The sequence below is a fragment of the Phytophthora cinnamomi genome, assembly GCF_018691715.1.
Source record: "Phytophthora cinnamomi strain GKB4 chromosome Unknown Contig76, whole genome shotgun sequence".
Classification (NCBI taxonomy): domain Eukaryota; phylum Oomycota; class Peronosporomycetes; order Peronosporales; family Peronosporaceae; genus Phytophthora; species Phytophthora cinnamomi.
Genome location: NW_027151009.1, coordinates 329,000 through 345,513, shown reverse-complemented (window position 1 = coordinate 345,513; position 16,514 = coordinate 329,000). Strand labels below are relative to the sequence as shown.

General features: G+C 52.9%; 4 protein-coding genes across 4 annotated transcripts; 3 read left to right on the top strand and 1 right to left on the bottom strand.

Annotated features, from left to right (window-relative positions):
- Window positions 1-191: 191 nt before the first annotated feature.
- Window positions 192-1,194, top strand: IUM83_17898 (uncharacterized protein; the record flags this gene model as incomplete). The annotated part of the gene is made up of 2 exons (XM_067942866.1): window positions 192-1,049; window positions 1,126-1,194. The coding sequence occupies 2 exons, from the start codon at window positions 192-194 to the stop codon at window positions 1,192-1,194; spliced, it is 927 nt and encodes a 308-aa protein (XP_067785794.1).
- Window positions 1,195-2,930: 1,736 nt separating this feature from the next.
- IUM83_17897 (uncharacterized protein) lies at window positions 2,931-8,851 on the top strand (the record flags this gene model as incomplete). The annotated part of the gene is made up of 6 exons (XM_067942865.1): window positions 2,931-2,945; window positions 3,032-3,915; window positions 8,179-8,390; window positions 8,453-8,592; window positions 8,662-8,734; window positions 8,823-8,851. The coding sequence occupies 6 exons, from the start codon at window positions 2,931-2,933 to the stop codon at window positions 8,849-8,851; spliced, it is 1,353 nt and encodes a 450-aa protein (XP_067785755.1).
- A 640-nt stretch (window positions 8,852-9,491) lies between these two features.
- Window positions 9,492-12,065, bottom strand: IUM83_17896 (uncharacterized protein; the record flags this gene model as incomplete). Its single annotated transcript, XM_067942864.1, has 1 exon — window positions 9,492-12,065. The coding sequence occupies one exon, from the start codon at window positions 12,063-12,065 to the stop codon at window positions 9,492-9,494; it is 2,574 nt and encodes an 857-aa protein (XP_067785756.1).
- A 1,581-nt stretch (window positions 12,066-13,646) lies between these two features.
- IUM83_17895 (uncharacterized protein) lies at window positions 13,647-16,220 on the top strand (the record flags this gene model as incomplete). The annotated part of the gene is made up of 1 exon (XM_067942863.1): window positions 13,647-16,220. One exon carries the CDS (start codon window positions 13,647-13,649, stop codon window positions 16,218-16,220), a length of 2,574 nt encoding a protein of 857 aa, XP_067785753.1.
- Between the last annotated feature and the right edge of the window lie 294 nt (window positions 16,221-16,514).

Genomic DNA, 16,514 nt, shown 5'->3' with positions numbered 1-16,514 from the left:
ATAGAGCAGCTTAGGCCGCGTACACGCCAAGTGTGCTGGTGGGTAGTATGTGAACATGCTGGTATTGATTGAGTTTCCTCCTAGTGTACTGAAGTCTCATATCCAATTTCAGTACATAGAGTTCTGCATGATTTTCCACCAATCGTCGCGCTCCGTTCCACCAATTTGAAGTTTGGTGAGCAGGAGCAATAATGGAGTCGGGGCGTCCGCGCGCCGGATCGGCCGCGCTCTCCAGAGATCCCCAGGCCGATTCTCGAGATGCCGCCACCGCCGACTACTGGACGAGCTTCTTGCAATGTTATGACTCGCTTCTTGCGCGCGAATTGGCCCAGGAACGGCCCCAATTCGTGCGCGCGCTGCGCCAACTGGAGCGGGACTCGCGTCTGCAGCAGGAGCGCCAGAGCGCGCAGGTTCTGGCCACGTTGCGGCTCAAAGACACGCGGATCTCGGAGCTGCAGAGGCTCGTGAGCGAGCAGCGGGAGCAGCTGGACGTCGTGCTGGACGAACTGGAGCGCAGGGAGACGAAGGAGGACAAACACGTGCAGGTGGACGCCTGCACGGCGCAGGATGACGCTGCAGTGCAGACGGAGGCAGTTGAGAGGACAGTGGTGGACGCTGAGGTGCAGACGGAAGACGTGGAAAGGGACAGTGGGGTCCTCTCGCTGCTGCAGAAGCTGGAGAAAGAGCTGCAGGCCGTAGAGCAGAGGAACGTGGCGCTGGAGCAGACGCTGCGGCTGCAGCAGAGAGATGTGACGAGAGTGGTGGAGAAGGAGGAGAAGGAGGAGAAGACAGAAGAAGATGAACGGATGGAGGAATGTTTGCAGACGCTGCAGAGAGGAGTGGAGGCCATGGACGTGTCGTGCGGCTGTGTGGATAACCCGCTGGCCTTTTTTGTTGGCGTCCCACGGGAAAATGATGAAAAAGAGAACGGGAAGGGAGGCTTTGGTGGTAATTTATCGGCGTGTGTGAATCTTGAGCACCGGCTTGAAGCGCAAGCGGTGCAGCTCGAGCATTTGCGGGACTGCTTGTATCTGTGGCGCGACGCAGCTGTTCAGATGATGAAACAGCGACATGGTTGCGAGGAAGGGTCAAGATCCGTGGCTTCGTCGCTGTTGCAACCCGTAGTTGTTCGTCGTGGTGACGGAGAAGAAGGTGTTGCGGTTAATTGTTCAGTGGCTCTTCGTGGTGCTCTAAAACAGATACGTGGTCGCTGCAGTAAGCATTGTGATAAGCGTTATGGTGATGAACAACGTGTATTGAGAGAACTGGCACAAGTTCTTGCGAAAGGGAAGAGCGGAGCAAAAGTAGCTGCTAAGATAGTTCGAACATGGGCTGGGTGGGAGGCTAGTCATCTCGAGGAGGTGCGAGCGTTGCGTCAAGGCATATCAGAAGAGCGAGCTGTGGCTGTTACTCGCCGAGTAGTACTGCTGAAGCGCATCGACCAGCTGGAGCAACAAGAACTAGACTTACAAGCAGAACTGAACGCACTTCGAAAATATCGGAAGGACCATGGTACCAGAAGTCTAACATCGTCGGAAAGTTGTGGAGAGAAGCTTTTTGGAGCAGATTCTTGTGAAAGACCCCTCAAGTATCCACAGCTGCTGCTGAGGCTTGCTACCGCCGAGCAGAGTCTGCTAATAAAGGATGAGCAGTTGAAGGCGGCAAACGGTACGGTCAGAGCTCTCACGTCATGTACTCCCATGCCAAGTGGTAGCAGTAATGTAGCATACAATGGAGGTGGGATGGACCCAGGGTCTATAGAAGTCCAACGCTCATTGCAGCAAAAGTTGGAATTCTTCCGAAAAAGAGAAAAGGAAATGGTGAATCTTGGTCAGTATTTTCGTTTGGAAAAGAGGTGTCTCCAGCTGAAATCGCGCCTTGAAGTTGAACAGAAGCATACAGCAACTTTACAAGCGGTACAACAAGTCTGCGAACGGGAGCGTGACGAACTTTTCATGAAAGTGGAAAAGCTTGAATCTGAGGCTTTGGTGGCGAATATCACCTGTGGAACGGCAGAATCGCTACCACCACCTGTAGGCAGGAACTTCTCTTTGGATACAGGTAGCAATGACCTGCAAAGCGATGCATATTTCTTGGTGAGGCGACTCCGACTGCTTGAGGACGACAACAAAAACCTTCGTGACCGTCTTCGACAATCGCAACTGCAAAAAGCTTTGGTGATGAAGCAACAACGACCGAACAGTGGCCCAGATACTTTGGTTACACAGAGGCGAGAAACTACTATTTTTGATATGATTGGGGACCATCATCGAAGGTGTGTCAGCGACTTTAAAAAGTTTCGGTCGGTACAAAGTGGCGCTACAAACGAGGAAGGCATAGCAAGAGAAGGAGAAGAAGTTGTGGATGGATCGTTCAGCGAGTGGGTCGTTTTGCTGAGCCATTACGATGCTTTATGGAGTGCATTTTACGCATTGTTTTTGTATTGTGGAAAGCATTGCGATGTTTCCAACGTTCAGCCCCCTAACTGTCAGAATGATGTCAAATCGATGTCGACTGGTGGTATACAAGAAGAAACGTTAGTGCTCGAGCTTTCTAGGCGAGAAGAAAAAATATTGTTATTGCAACAGAGGTTGATGGAGCAAGAAGGGCGATTATGTGGGGGTTCAACAGACTGCTGGCAAATTGGGAAACACTTCGACACAAAAGCAAATTTGGATAACTGTTGTGGTCAACAACTTGAAAGCGAATACCCAAACATCAATTCCAAGGAATATGATTTCAGCAACCGCGGAACCAAGTACTTGGCAGTCGTGATGCCGGATGAAACAAGGAATAGCGACATCAAAGTATTGTCCGAGGCTGAACGCCCATTTTTGGCGCTAATGAAACCGCCTGAATCCGCCAGTAACCGGCCTACTAACGTGATAGCACTCGTGCAAACTCCAGGCACTGAAGACGGTGCACGACGTATGGAAGGCCAAAAGGTATGGTGTGCGTCATTGGCCTTTGCAACATTGATCTGCGCGCGCACTGTGCTGTAAATCTAACTAGTTACCTTGGGTTTGCACAGCACACTGATACACCGGCAAAAGATCTCGAAACTTGCCTCGCAAAATGTGCTGAATTGACCTCGCAGAACACCAAACTTACCCGGCGATTACGTGATGAAAAGGAAGCCAAGAAAAAATATCTCAACGAAGCACAAGAGCTGCAAAAGGAACTCAATGCAAGAACGGATGCAAACTCGAACTTCGAGTACGCGGTCAAGCAAATCCAAAATCAAGTTATTGGGCCAAGTTCCATGTTGGAGTCTTCAATTGCTGGCGAAAATATGGGGGCTTTCCTCGAATCGAGTAATCACGAGGAAAATGTCAGTGCTGTTGCTGGCATTAGTGAGAAGGATACCCCCTTCCCCAATCGCACAAGCGAACAGGAATATGATACTCTACGAGAGCAGTTGTCATCCAGAGAGCAAGAAAACCTTGCACTTGTGCAGTCACTCTGCAAGATTAAGGAGAAATGTGCTCACATGGAGGCTATTTATCAGAAAGAACTCCGAGTAAAGGCGGCCGAACACGCAGAAGCCATGGAAAACTACATGACAACCGTTAACGAGACCTTGTCACGTATTGAAAGCGACAAACATCGCCTAGAAAATGAAAATGTCAAGCTTGGCGAGAAGTTACAACAGCTCGATGAAGAAATAAGACGGCAGGAGCTAGAGCGATCGCAGCGGAGTTCTAAAGGAACGAGCACAGAAGGTGAAACATTGGAGTTAGCTGCTTACACCCGCGAAAAGGAAAGTCTAAAGGCCCGTGTAGTGGATTTGGAGCTGCAGTTAGCTCGTGAGCGAAAACTCATGGAGATGGTGGAACAGAAGCAGCAGCTAGAAAATCAGCACGAGGAACTTCATGAGAGCGCAGCTAAAGTGGAGGTTGAAAAAGCTAGGCAAAAGTACGAGGTGCATTGTGAGGCCTTAAAGCAATGGAGAAACAAGCTTCAGCACGAATTCACAGAGTATCAGACTGTGGAACGCGCGTCGCAACAGGAAAGTGATAGGCGCATCGGTTTTTTATCGGATTGCCTAGAGGAGTTTATGCGTTTCGCCGATTCAACAGCTCCTACTTTTGGGAAGAATATTGATACGAATAAGCTTTATGACATTGTAATGGATCTTGCCAAAGACCCTTCTCGTGTTGCAAGCAGAAGCATTGCTTCATCTTCTCAAGTCAAGGAAAGGCTATCTAAGCCTCGAGGACAGAAATTCGGAAACAGAGATCAGCAATCTGTTACTACTTCGCGGAACACTTCGTCGAATGACGCTTTTGTCAAGGAAGCAAAGGGCCAGGACGAACCCGAGACAAGTGAGGTGATGTGGTGGAAATTGCGAGCGTCAAAGATGGAGGCTTATGTTCGCAGCGCAATGTTACAAAATGACACGTTTGAAGACACTATTCGACAGCTGGAGTCAGGCATGAGCAGAGTGAAGGAGGAACTGACGTCAAGACTTGCGCGTGAAGCACAGTTAATGGCGAAGTTGGGCGCTCTCAAGTCTGAGTTAGCGACCACAAAAGAACAAGCCGCTTCATTGTCAGAGAAGTATCGACTAGCAAAGGTAGAACTCGAGAAACGTCAAGGTGAAGCTACGAGCCGAGTAGATGAAACACAACGTGCTCGAATGGTCATTCAGAGAAAAACAGAGCTTTTAGCCCAACAAAAAGCCAAGGTTGAATCCCTTCAACATGAACTGGAGCAAGCTACAAAAAAAGTCGAAAGGCTGGGGACTGCTGAAAAACAGACAGCATTGCTCCAGCAGAAGGCAAAAGAACACACGCAGCAATTACTACACGCTCGTCAAAGCTACGAGCGCTACCACGATGACAACGTTCAGTTGTCATTTCATCTTGAAAAACTCAAAGAACGTCATGCTACCGTAGTAGCTCGGCTGAAGGCTGCACGCGCAGAGAACGCACAACTGCGGACGCCATCCTCTGACCTGAAGAACAACTCAAAAGCTCCTACACCACAAGGCAATATCGACATAGGTGGAAAAGATGTCCAACGTGGGAATCAAGTCGAAGAAGCAGCTGTCTTAATCGCTTCGCTGACTGAAGAAGCTCGCACGCTTAAACGGCGTGTGCTACAGAAGCAAGACGTTATCGTTAGCTACAAGTCAAAAGTTGCTAATTATGAAGCACAACTGGAGCGTCAGAGAGAAACAATGGTTAAGCTTGCACGTACCAATCGCGAATTGCAGCAAGGTCACCGTCAGCGAGAACAGCAAGAGCTTGAGTATACGGCAGCTCTGCAATCAAAACTTGAGCATCAACTCGAAGTCAAGCGAGAGGAGCTTGACGGTCTACGCGCTTCTGTCTACGATTCGCTCGAAGCTTTCGTGTTCTGCCAAGCTTCAGCTACGCCCACATCACCTTCGTCCTCTTACACCGCCTCCCTCGACAGTCCCTTGATAAACGAACCCCCCAACGAAAACGATAAACTTTTTGACATCAAACGGTGGACAAACTTCTCGGTTGATGATATCGAGGACCTAAGACTTGCTAGAGGAACTCGTCTGCCCCGAACCAAGCGCGAAAGAGAGGCTCAACATGACAGCAAAAAAGTAAACAAGCGAAAGGCTGCAGCCGCTGCACTTCGACAAGTAGAAGGCGCACTGGAGGCAAACCCGGAGGATTGCCGCGCTGAGATATGCCAGCTACTTCAGTGCCTTTGCGCCTAGAGCTTTTATGGGCCAAGTACTGCAACATCTTGAAGTAATCCTGTATTGAACACCACCAGGCCATTGAATTGGTTCGGGATTTTACAGTGAAGAAATCGATGGCCCTACCTGATTTAAAAATTATACTTCAAAGTATAAATTGACTACAAGATAACACTTCGATAGCAGCTTGTTGATACAGCTTGGACGTGCGCATTTGTCTTCGTGCATCATACCAAGTGTTCATGAACTTCGATTGCGTCAAGCGAAACGGTTTCTATCAAGATCAGATCATGAAAATGCCAGAATTAGTGGGATGTCTTACAGCAAACGTTGCAGTTGTCAATTACAGCCACGAACGACATGCCTCCAGTTCGATATTAATAGCGGAGGCATCTCTAGAAGTGGATGTCCCAGACAAACAATCGAGAGAACGGAGTCTGGAGTGCTATCGTGTGTCGATCGAGCTGCCCTCCCATCGTCGTAGAATAGTCTGTGGATATGAAGGAGACCGTCGTAGCGGCTTGGAGACGCTTTTATGATTGGAAGACAGAGCATCACTTTCTCGGACGCTTCTCGGTGGATAAATTGCAACAGTTCGACCGGTACCAGAGTCAGGCAAGCCTATCACGGTGCTTGGCTGTTATTTGGTTAATGTCACTTTTACCAAGTTTCACGCTATTGGTTGGACTTCATGCGATTCCTCTCGCTTCTCCTGGTCTGGGCATCTCTCGCAATGTTGGCGCGCTTGTGCGGTCGGCAATTGGTCATGCGGTACTTACTGTGACATGGGTATTCTACATGCTGCTATCTATTGGGGATGTGAAGGATTGCCGTTCACCTAGGACTTTTCTGGCTTCTGTATTAATTGGTGGATTAGTACCCGAGGGATTGTGGCTGATAGTGTCGTTGCTTTGGCGATATCCTGCGCCTGGAGGTGGAATCGCAAAGATGATTATTACGCTTGGCTGTATTTTCTATCTCACCCGCTGCTGCCAAACAAAGGCAGCTCGAGCTATGAATCGGCAGCGAACGCGCGTTCTTAGTATCGTAATGGCCGAGTATCTTCTAGTCGTTGTCTTTTTCTTGGTGTTGGCTTTGGCGTTTTCTCAGGCCCCGTGGGGTGTACAACTTGTGCTAATGCTGGTACATCCACCTCTTAGATCTCTACTGAAGCGTCAATCGTGGGTTTACGCTCGCAAGCTGATTGACTTAAGCTCGGATGTTACGCTCAACTTCGTCGATATGAGTGCATCAATGTACCAAGCGTTATGTATACAACACGCTCGGAAGCCGGCGATAGCAGCGCTGGTCGTTATTGGAGAATTTCTTCTTGGCGTTGCTGTAGCGCGTATGTATTCGACACACACCTTTATTGTAGACGGCTCTCGAACGCTTCAGACTGCCATTAAAATCGTAGAAGGTAGTCTATCGTCGACGTTAGTGGTTGAGGAGGACGAGACGCAAAAAGAAGAAACCGTTTATTCGGACGAGGCTGTTGTAACACAACACCCAACACCAGTGGAGGAGGCAACCAGCGCGGACGTTCAAACCATTGAACTCCCCAGTACGACTCAGAAGTTGCGGCGGGCATCATCAGATAGTGCCACCACCAGTCCACAAACTCGCTTCGCTGGAAACGCAGCCACCGGTGAAAATGACCCTCAAGCCTGCAAATGTTTCCCTACTGTGATGCACAAGGTTCGTCGCGTTGTTTCTGATCCAGTCAATGGGAAAATCAAATCGCGAAAAGTTCCCCGCAGGCATTCCACCGAAAGCATACATTTCGCTTGTGATAGCCTGAAATCTATTCAAAGAGTTCGTCGAGCGGCTTCCTCCTGCACAGTGACAGACTCCGGCAACATCAAACCGCAACACCTGCATCGGCATTCAATCGAAAGCAATATGATTCCTTATCGCGCGGAAGTTTATGATGGTCTGAAATCTGTTCAAAAATTTCATCGTACTGTTTCGTCAGGAATAACCAAAGAGCCCAGCTACGAGACGCCACATCGACTGCATCGACGGATGACAGACATGACAGTTCCTAGTTCGGCCAGGAATTTGGATCATCTTGAGCCGTCCTTATCACAAAAGTCAATGTATCTGCTTCGACGCACAGCATCCGATACAATGCCAGAAAACATGGTTGAACGAGAGCGGCCAACGCGCAAATCTGCTTTTAGAGATGATAGCACTGGACGAGGTGTAAACTATGTGAGGAGAGGTGAACCACGCCTGCACAATTGGTCTCGAGGTACTTCAAAAGTGTACTGTTTCACTGATATCCGACCAGAAGTTGCACCACCTCCACCCTCGCCAAAACAGAAGAAACCTTCTCAAGGTCGACGCAGCTCAACAGATCTTCCACCTCTTGGTGATTTACAGTCTGCTGAAGGATTTGGGCGTAGCCCGACACTACGTCGCTCCACTTCAGTGTTTCTAACGCCGCGAACACTGATGAAATCAGGATCCAAGCGTTTGCTTGACTTGGGTCGCAGCAATCGTGGACTTGCGTACACCGCTGAAGGAGGGGTTTGCGAGAAGAATAGCCCGACCGAGTCTCGGAAACCCACCCAAGTGAACATTGACGGGATGCTGGTTGTGCGAAAAGACCAAGCACGGATTTTGGAGCAGACGTTGCAACTACTTTTTTCGTGCGAAGTGCTAGTCGTGACTGAGTTCATCAAGGTTTTAGTTCCACTGATGCTGGGTACGTAACTATTTTTCTTGCGCAGCTAAGTTTAATGTTCTCATCGATTACCGCAATGACAGGCCTACTGCTTGCTACTCTTTGGACTCTGCCCAGCGCTCGCTACAACATTCTCCTTCGCGATGTCACTAGGGAGGTGATGGTAGAGAGGATGCTGTGGTGTCTTTGTTTTGCACTGTTCGAGCTACCTGCGCTGGTTATTGTATGTGTCGCAGTCTTAAAAAAGTACGGCATTTCGCCGGTGCATCTGTTGGCATTTCTCCTGGAACAGCAATACGCGAACTTTCAGACCAAACTTATGAGCTGTTTTCTCGCGCTCATCTTCTCGACTTCTGTACACCAAGGTACGCAAAACGAATCGTAAAATATCGCTGTGCGAACTGAACAGGAATATTGACATAGTCTTCTCTGGATGACCTTTTGTGGGAGAAGGAATGAACGGGGCTGCAGGCAGGAGGTGATCGGATAAGTCTGAGGGCGTATATTACACAGAATGATTAATGGGAATGCCAATGGCATCGTGCCATGTCGGCATTCAGTCCCAGAATTCCAGAAAATAAAGTGTGTCATCAGTACGGTAAGTGAACGATAAATCCTCGCTCAAAGACGCTTAATTTTACTTCGAAGTACATCCAAAAAGGTCGCTGCGATGAATCAAACTGCGGGCCAAACTTTCCAACCACCATGCCATTGAGATGTGTTAGCGGCATCCATCGTATCAAGATTGGATGTGTTTATCTGCACTTGAACCGTGATCGATCAAAGGATAGTGATTATAATAGTGACGCTTTGGTGAGCCCAACAATGAAAGAAGCGCTGTAAAAACCTTTTCAGGATATCTGGAGCTTTTATAAAAGCATGGGAAGGAATCTGGAAAGCAGTTTAGTTAGCACCGGAAAGCGATTCCCAGCCGGTAGCAGTGCAGTGACACGAGGCAATTTTCAATCCTCCATCGTAACGCTTGTACATACTTCATAAGTATTTTTTTCAATTATGAATGCATGAAAACCTCAGACGAGCTCACGACGTTGTTCCGTTGGCTCAAACAGTACTGATGTTGACGTTTAATCTGATGTTCAGACCTAACGCTTTGCTCCACGTTCAAACAGTGCTGACGTTGACGTTTTCATCGTTGGCACTCGAAAGCGTCACACTTGCGCTCAGCTGCTGGTACTGGTGCCAGTTTTGGTGCAGGATGCAACGCTTCTCCGCTCGCTGAACAGCACCAGAAACCCAATCAGCCTCTTCCTGCTTCGTAAAACGAAGCAGCGACGCCCCCAGAGATCGAGATGGGCTCGACTCGTGACCGAGGTACATGCGAGCTAGCAGCGCCGCTGCTGGGTGCGCCTGCTGGCCAACCTCGCGGAACCACTTCAGGATATTCACGTGATGGTACAGCTTCAGCAAGTTGTACTGGCCCTTGTCGAACAAGTCCGCACCCTCGCTTGCAAGAGTATCCCAGGCGACGTACACTTGCTGCCACTCACGCCACGCTCGGGCCTCGTCCTCAGCAACCGCATCACTTGAACGCCTTCCGTTGCTCGTCGTGGAGGGCGCAGCGGGCGGCTGGTTCTTCGGTCCATCGACCATCAACAGCGCGCTCATCTCGTCATCGTCCTCATCGTCCTCTTCCTCTTCTTCCTCGACATTCGTTGTTGTCTCAGACTGGCGAGATGCGATCAGCTCGAACACGACGCGGTGCTCCTGGCGCAAAGCCTCTTGAGCACGGCGGAATGCTCGGGCATCCGTCACCAGGCTGGCAGCCTTGGAGCTGATGCGCGGGTCCAACAACATTGCCTTGATCTCGTCGTCTGCAGCTGATGTAGTTGTAGGAGCTGGGAATTGCTGCATGATCAGCTCACGGAGTCGGATAACACACTGCTGACCAGCGGGAGTAAAGCCGTCAACGCGTTTGGACTTGCGGCGTCCAGCACGGTTGCCGGAATCATCCTCCAGCGAGAGGCACTTCAAGCTGGTAGCGTGGGCCGTGACACCAAGAAGACGCCGGAACAGCAAAGCATAGGACGGGGAGACCGCTCCTGGACGCGGAGCAAGGCATTCCTCCAGGCGGAACTGCGCGAGCTGGTTCAATGCCGCCTCAATCTCCGTCACAGCGCGCCAGTCATCCATGGACAGATGCACCCAAGCCGTCTCCAGCTCCGGTTCGGTAGCGGTCGGTCTCACAGGCGACTGGAAGTACAAGCAGTACCCACGGTACCGCGCGCAACTCACCCGCAAGAGCTCTGCGAGCGCACCAATGGACGTGGAAGTGGATACCGCTAGCTCATCAATCAACGAAGCCGAACAAGGTGGCACCTGCACACCCTGCTCCGCACTAATCTCTGTGAGAGCAGCGGCACGATCAGGCGCCTCAAAGTACCGCACGAGCTCCTGCAGCAAGCGCAAAATGCGACGGACATCCGTCTCCCCGCCAAATGAGGAGTCAGCGCCAACGCCCAAGGCGTCGATCACACAACCGCGCAACGTACGCGTAAGCAGGTCCTCTTGCTTGTCCGTCGTAGACTCATACTCGCCACCAGCTGCCAAAGCCGACGAAGTGCCTTCATCGGCTCCCACATGGAACCGCGCATAGTTTGAAATCGAGTCGATCTCGTACGCCTCCGAAACAGTCTGACTCACAAGCTGGTTGACTTGCTGGTCCCACCCGCGCGGGACTTCCTTGGCCGCGAGCACCAGGTCCACTCGGCGCCACTGCGAGTCAATGAACCCCGCCGCGACACTGAGGAACGCCTTCTCCTGGCTCGGGGTCACCACAGCCGCTCTCGCTGCATCCTCGGCGGAAGCAGCAGAAATCGGCCGGAACTCGTGGCGCAGCGTCAGGAACGGCAGCCCCATCGCCGCCTGCGACTCCGCGGCCAGATACACCTTCAGAAAGCCGCGGAACTTGGCGAACTCGTCTTGCACCTGCGCGTTGAGGTTGGCGGCCGTGGGCATGGCCACGATGGCCGAGGGAGACAGCCTCATCAGCTGCTGGAACGTCTCGTCCTGCAGCGTGGAGACCGGCAACCCCGACGAGATGAGCCAGGTCTTGAACAGATCCGCCGCCTTCCCCACCGCACGCTTCCGAGCCAACGCTCCTGCGCTCGGTGTCTTCATCGACACAGCAGAGCCTTGAGTCCTGGCGACGAGCGCGATCGGCGTAGCATCGGCCGGCTCGCTCTCGTTGGCGCCGTGGGCGTCCTCGGCGTGGGCTTTGGGCGACTTGCGCCTGGGGCCGGGCGTCCTCTTGGCGCGCTTCTTCCTGGGCTGGCCGCCCTCGCTGGCCTTGGCGGCGGCGCGCTCCTCCAGCGCCTCGCGCTTGCGCTGCTTGTAGTCGGCGATGGCCACGAACTCCTCCGGGTGCACGCGCTGCAGGTGCGACACGGCGTTGGTGGACATGCGCTGGCGCATGAGCGCGTTGCGCCACGTGAAGACCTTCTTGCCCGTGGGGCGCAGCGGCGGGGAGGCCGCGCACAGCACGCAGATGTGCGTGTGCGGGCGCTCGGCGCCCTTGGAGTTGGGCAGGGGCGTGGCCAGTTGGTGGATGTACTGCCACACGGGCAGGTCGGTCTGCGGGCTGTGCGCCACCGACACGGGGATGCCGTACTGGTCGGTGGGCTGTCCGGCGAGCGGGTCGGGCGTCTCGGCCTGGAAGGCGTCGTGGCTGCGCATCATTACCTGGTAGTAGGTATCGATTGTCGACAGCAGTATGCGGTTAGTACTCGAGGGCTCCTTCTCCTCCAGCAGTGCTCTCCGCGCGCAAAATGCTACCACGAAAGGGGGGATTTGTTTCTGCGTTGACTTGGCGTTTGTATCGACGAAGGGGTAGGCGTATTTCAATTCTGTAGTAACTCTATTATTAAGGCGCCTTACCAAAATATGTTTTAGTGCGCGATTTACTACGTCGATATCTTCTGTGCATATCCCGTGAAAATTGAGTTAGTACGTGTACGCCTCCAATTAATGCACACCCTCTCGAGCCCTTGGCGACTCTACGAAGCAGGAAGATGCTTCTAGCGCTGTTCAGCGCGAAGTTTAGCTGATGGTTAAATAGATTGAACTAAGGTCGTAGAACCGTACCACTTGCGCTCAACGGATGCGGTACACTGTGTGTTTGTTATTGCGGTCACAATGATCTAACTATAGAACTTCCATATCGCTCCCCAAGCTTTTAGGAAAAATATTGGCCTTTAAAAAAGTGCTTCACCGTTTCTTTCGTCGTCGGGCTGACCAGTGCTCCCAGTCCTGACGCTATCCAAAGTTCTAGAATCGAGTGGTGATTTTGGGGCGATACGAACTCACAATGATGGCATGTTACTGTATAGGTAGTGTAGGTGCTAGAGATCCTTGATCCGGCCAGAAATCTGTTGGATAACGATTAGTGCTAACTGTTCTGCTTGATTTGTTCCCGCAACGTCTTCATGCCGCATTCTGTTTTCGTTACCATTGTGAAATCGTCTTGAAGTCCTTAATCGACAAGAGCAGTAGCTGGATTGCTGCGTGTTCTCGTACGGTCTCTCTAAGACCCCAACCGCTGTCGCTCAAGAAGAAACTGCATCCATTGTCGTCAAGGACACCGATATTGTAGCAAATATTACAATCAAAATAAAGAAACCGCTCAATCCCCAAGACTCGAAAAGAGGTGACTGACTTCACGCAACAAGACACTGGCGGCTCGATCGACACGGAGGGGAGAGCACTGGTCAGCCCGACGACGAAAGAAACGGTGACGTACTTTTTCAAAGGCCAATATTTTTCCTAAAAGCTTGGGGAGCGATATGGAAGTTCTATAGTTAGATCGTTGTGACCGCAATAACAAACACAGTGTACCGCATCCGTTGAGTGCAAGTGGTACGGTTCTACGACCTTAGTTCAATCTATTTAACCATCAGCTAAACTTCGCGCTGAACAGCGCTAGAAGCATATTCCTGCTTCGTAGAGTCGCCGAGGGCTCGAGAGGGTGCGCATTAATTGGAGGCGTACACGTACTAACTCAATTTTCACGGGATATGCACAGAAGATATCGACGTAGTAAATCGCGCACTAAAACATATTTTGGTAAGGCGCCTTAATAATAGAGTTACTACAGAATTGAAATACGCCTACCCCTTCGTCGATACAAACGCCAAGTCAACGCAGAAACAAATCCCCCCTTTCGTGGTAGCATTTTGCGCGCGGAGAGCACTGCTGGAGGAGAAGGAGCCCTCGAGTACTAACCGCATACTGCTGTCGACAATCGATACCTACTACCAGGTAATGATGCGCAGCCACGACGCCTTCCAGGCCGAGACGCCCGACCCGCTCGCCGGACAGCCCACCGACCAGTACGGCATCCCCGTGTCGGTGGCGCACAGCCCGCAGACCGACCTGCCCGTGTGGCAGTACATCCACCAACTGGCCACGCCCCTGCCCAACTCCAAGGGCGCCGAGCGCCCGCACACGCACATCTGCGTGCTGTGCGCGGCCTCCCCGCCGCTGCGCCCCACGGGCAAGAAGGTCTTCACGTGGCGCAACGCGCTCATGCGCCAGCGCATGTCCACCAACGCCGTGTCGCACCTGCAGCGCGTGCACCCGGAGGAGTTCGTGGCCATCGCCGACTACAAGCAGCGCAAGCGCGAGGCGCTGGAGGAGCGCGCCGCCGCCAAGGCCAGCGAGGGCGGCCAGCCCAGGAAGAAGCGCGCCAAGAGGACGCCCGGCCCCAGGCGCAAGTCGCCCAAAGCCCACGCCGAGGACGCCCACGGCGCCAACGAGAGCGAGCCGGCCGATGCCACGCCGATCGCGCTCGCCGCCAGGACTCAAGGCTCTGCTGTGTCTATGAAGACACCGAGCGCAGGAGCGTTGGCTCGGAAGCGTGCGGTGGGGAAGGCGGCGGATCTGTTCAAGACCTGGCTCATCTCGTCGGGGTTGCCGGTCTCCACGCTGCAGGACGAGACGTTCCAGCAGCTGATGAGGCTGTCTCCCTCGGCCATCGTGGCCATGCCCACGGCCGCCAACCTCAACGCGCAGGTGCAAGACGAGTTCGCCAAGTTCCGCGGCTTTCTGAAGGTGTATCTGGCCGCGGAGTCGCAGGCGGCGATGGGGCTGCCGTTCCTGACGCTGCGCCACGAGTTCCGGCCGATTTCTGCTGCTTCCGCCGAGGATGCAGCGAGAGCGGCTGTGGTGACCCCGAGCCAGGAGAAGGCGTTCCTCAGTGTCGCGGCGGGGTTCATTGACTCGCAGTGGCGCCGAGTGGACCTGGTGCTCGCGGCCAAGGAAGTCCCACGCGGGTGGGACCAGCAAGTCAACCAGCTTGTGAGTCAGACTGTCTCGGAGGCGTACGAGATCGACTCGATTTCAAACTATGCGCGGTTCCATGTGGGAGCCGATGAAGGCACTTCGTCGGCTTTGGCAGCTGGTGGCGAGTATGAGTCTACGACGGACAAGCAAGAGGACCTGCTTACGCGTACGTTGCGCGGTTGTGTGATCGACGCCTTGGGCGTTGGCGCTGACTCCTCATTTGGCGGGGAGACGGATGTCCGTCGCATTTTGCGCTTGCTGCAGGAGCTCGTGCGGTACTTTGAGGCGCCTGATCGTGCCGCTGCTCTCACAGAGATTAGTGAGGCTCAGGGTGTGCAGGTGCCACCTTGTTCGGCTTCGTTGATTGATGAGCTAGCGGTATCCACTTCCACGTCCATTGGTGCGCTCGCAGAGCTCTTGCGGGTGAGTTGCGCGCGGTACCGTGGGTACTGCTTGTACTTCCAGTCGCCTGTGAGACCGACCGCTACCGAACCGGAGCTGGAGACGGCTTGGGTGCATCTGTCCATGGATGACTGGCGCGCTGTGACGGAGATTGAGGCGGCATTGAACCAGCTCGCGCAGTTCCGCCTGGAGGAATGCTTTGCTCCGCGTCCAGGAGCGGTCTCCCCGTCCTATGCTTTGCTGTTCCGGCGTCTTCTTGGTGTCACGGCCCACGCTACCAGCTTGAAGTGCCTCTCGCTGGAGGATGATTCCGGCAACCGTGCTGGACGCCGCAAGTCCAAACGCGTTGACGGCTTTACTCCCGCTGGTCAGCAGTGTGTTATCCGACTCCGTGAGCTGATCATGCAGCAATTCCCAGCTCCTACAACTCCATCAGCTGCAGACGACGAGATCAAGGCAATGTTGTTGGACCCGCGCATCAGCTCCAAGGCTGCCAGCCTGGTGACGGATGCCCGAGCATTCCGCCGTGCTCAAGAGGCTTTGCGCCAGGAGCACCGCGTCGTGTTCGAGCTGATCGCATCTCGCCAGTCTGAGACAACAACGAATGTTGAGGAAGAAGAGGAAGAGGACGATGAGGACGATGACGAGATGAGCGCGCTGTTGATGGTCGATGGACCGAAGAACCAGCCGCCCGCTGCACCCTCCACGACAAGCAACGGAAGGCGTTCCAGTGATGCGGTTGCTGAGGACGAGGCCCGAGCGTGGCGTGAGTGGCAGCAAGTGTACGTCGCCTGGGATACTCTTGCAAGCGAGGGTGCGGACTTGTTCGACAAGGGCCAGTACAACTTGCTGAAGCTGTACCATCACGTGAATATCCTGAAGTGGTTCCGCGAGGTTGGCCAGCAGGCGCACCCAGCAGCGGCGCTGCTAGCTCGCATGTACCTCGGTCACGAGTCGAGCCCATCTCGATCTCTGGGGGCGTCGCTGCTTCGTTTTACGAAGCAGGAAGAGGCTGATTGGGTTTCTGGTGCTGTTCAGCGAGCGGAGAAGCGTTGCATCCTGCACCAAAACTGGCACCAGTACCAGCAGCTGAGCGCAAGAGTGACGCTTTCGAGTGCCAACGATGAAAACGTCAACGTCAGCACTGTTTGAACGTGGAGCAAAGCGTTAGGTCTGAACATCAGATTGCTTCTTCGTCTCGTTGTATTTCTCTGTGCATGTTATGATGAACTCGACAATACCCGCTCAAGCTTATGTCTTAGTATCCCTCGCACAAATTGGTCTATTGATCCTCAGTGATTCATGTAACTAAACATTTTGCGGTTGCTTACCAGGCTCTTCCGAAAGAGCAAAGGGTGTTTGGCGAAGGTTTTTAGCGCTTCTTTCACCCCCGGCTTATTTCTGATCCAGACAAGCTGGTGATGTGTTGTTGGCTGAAGTTGTCAT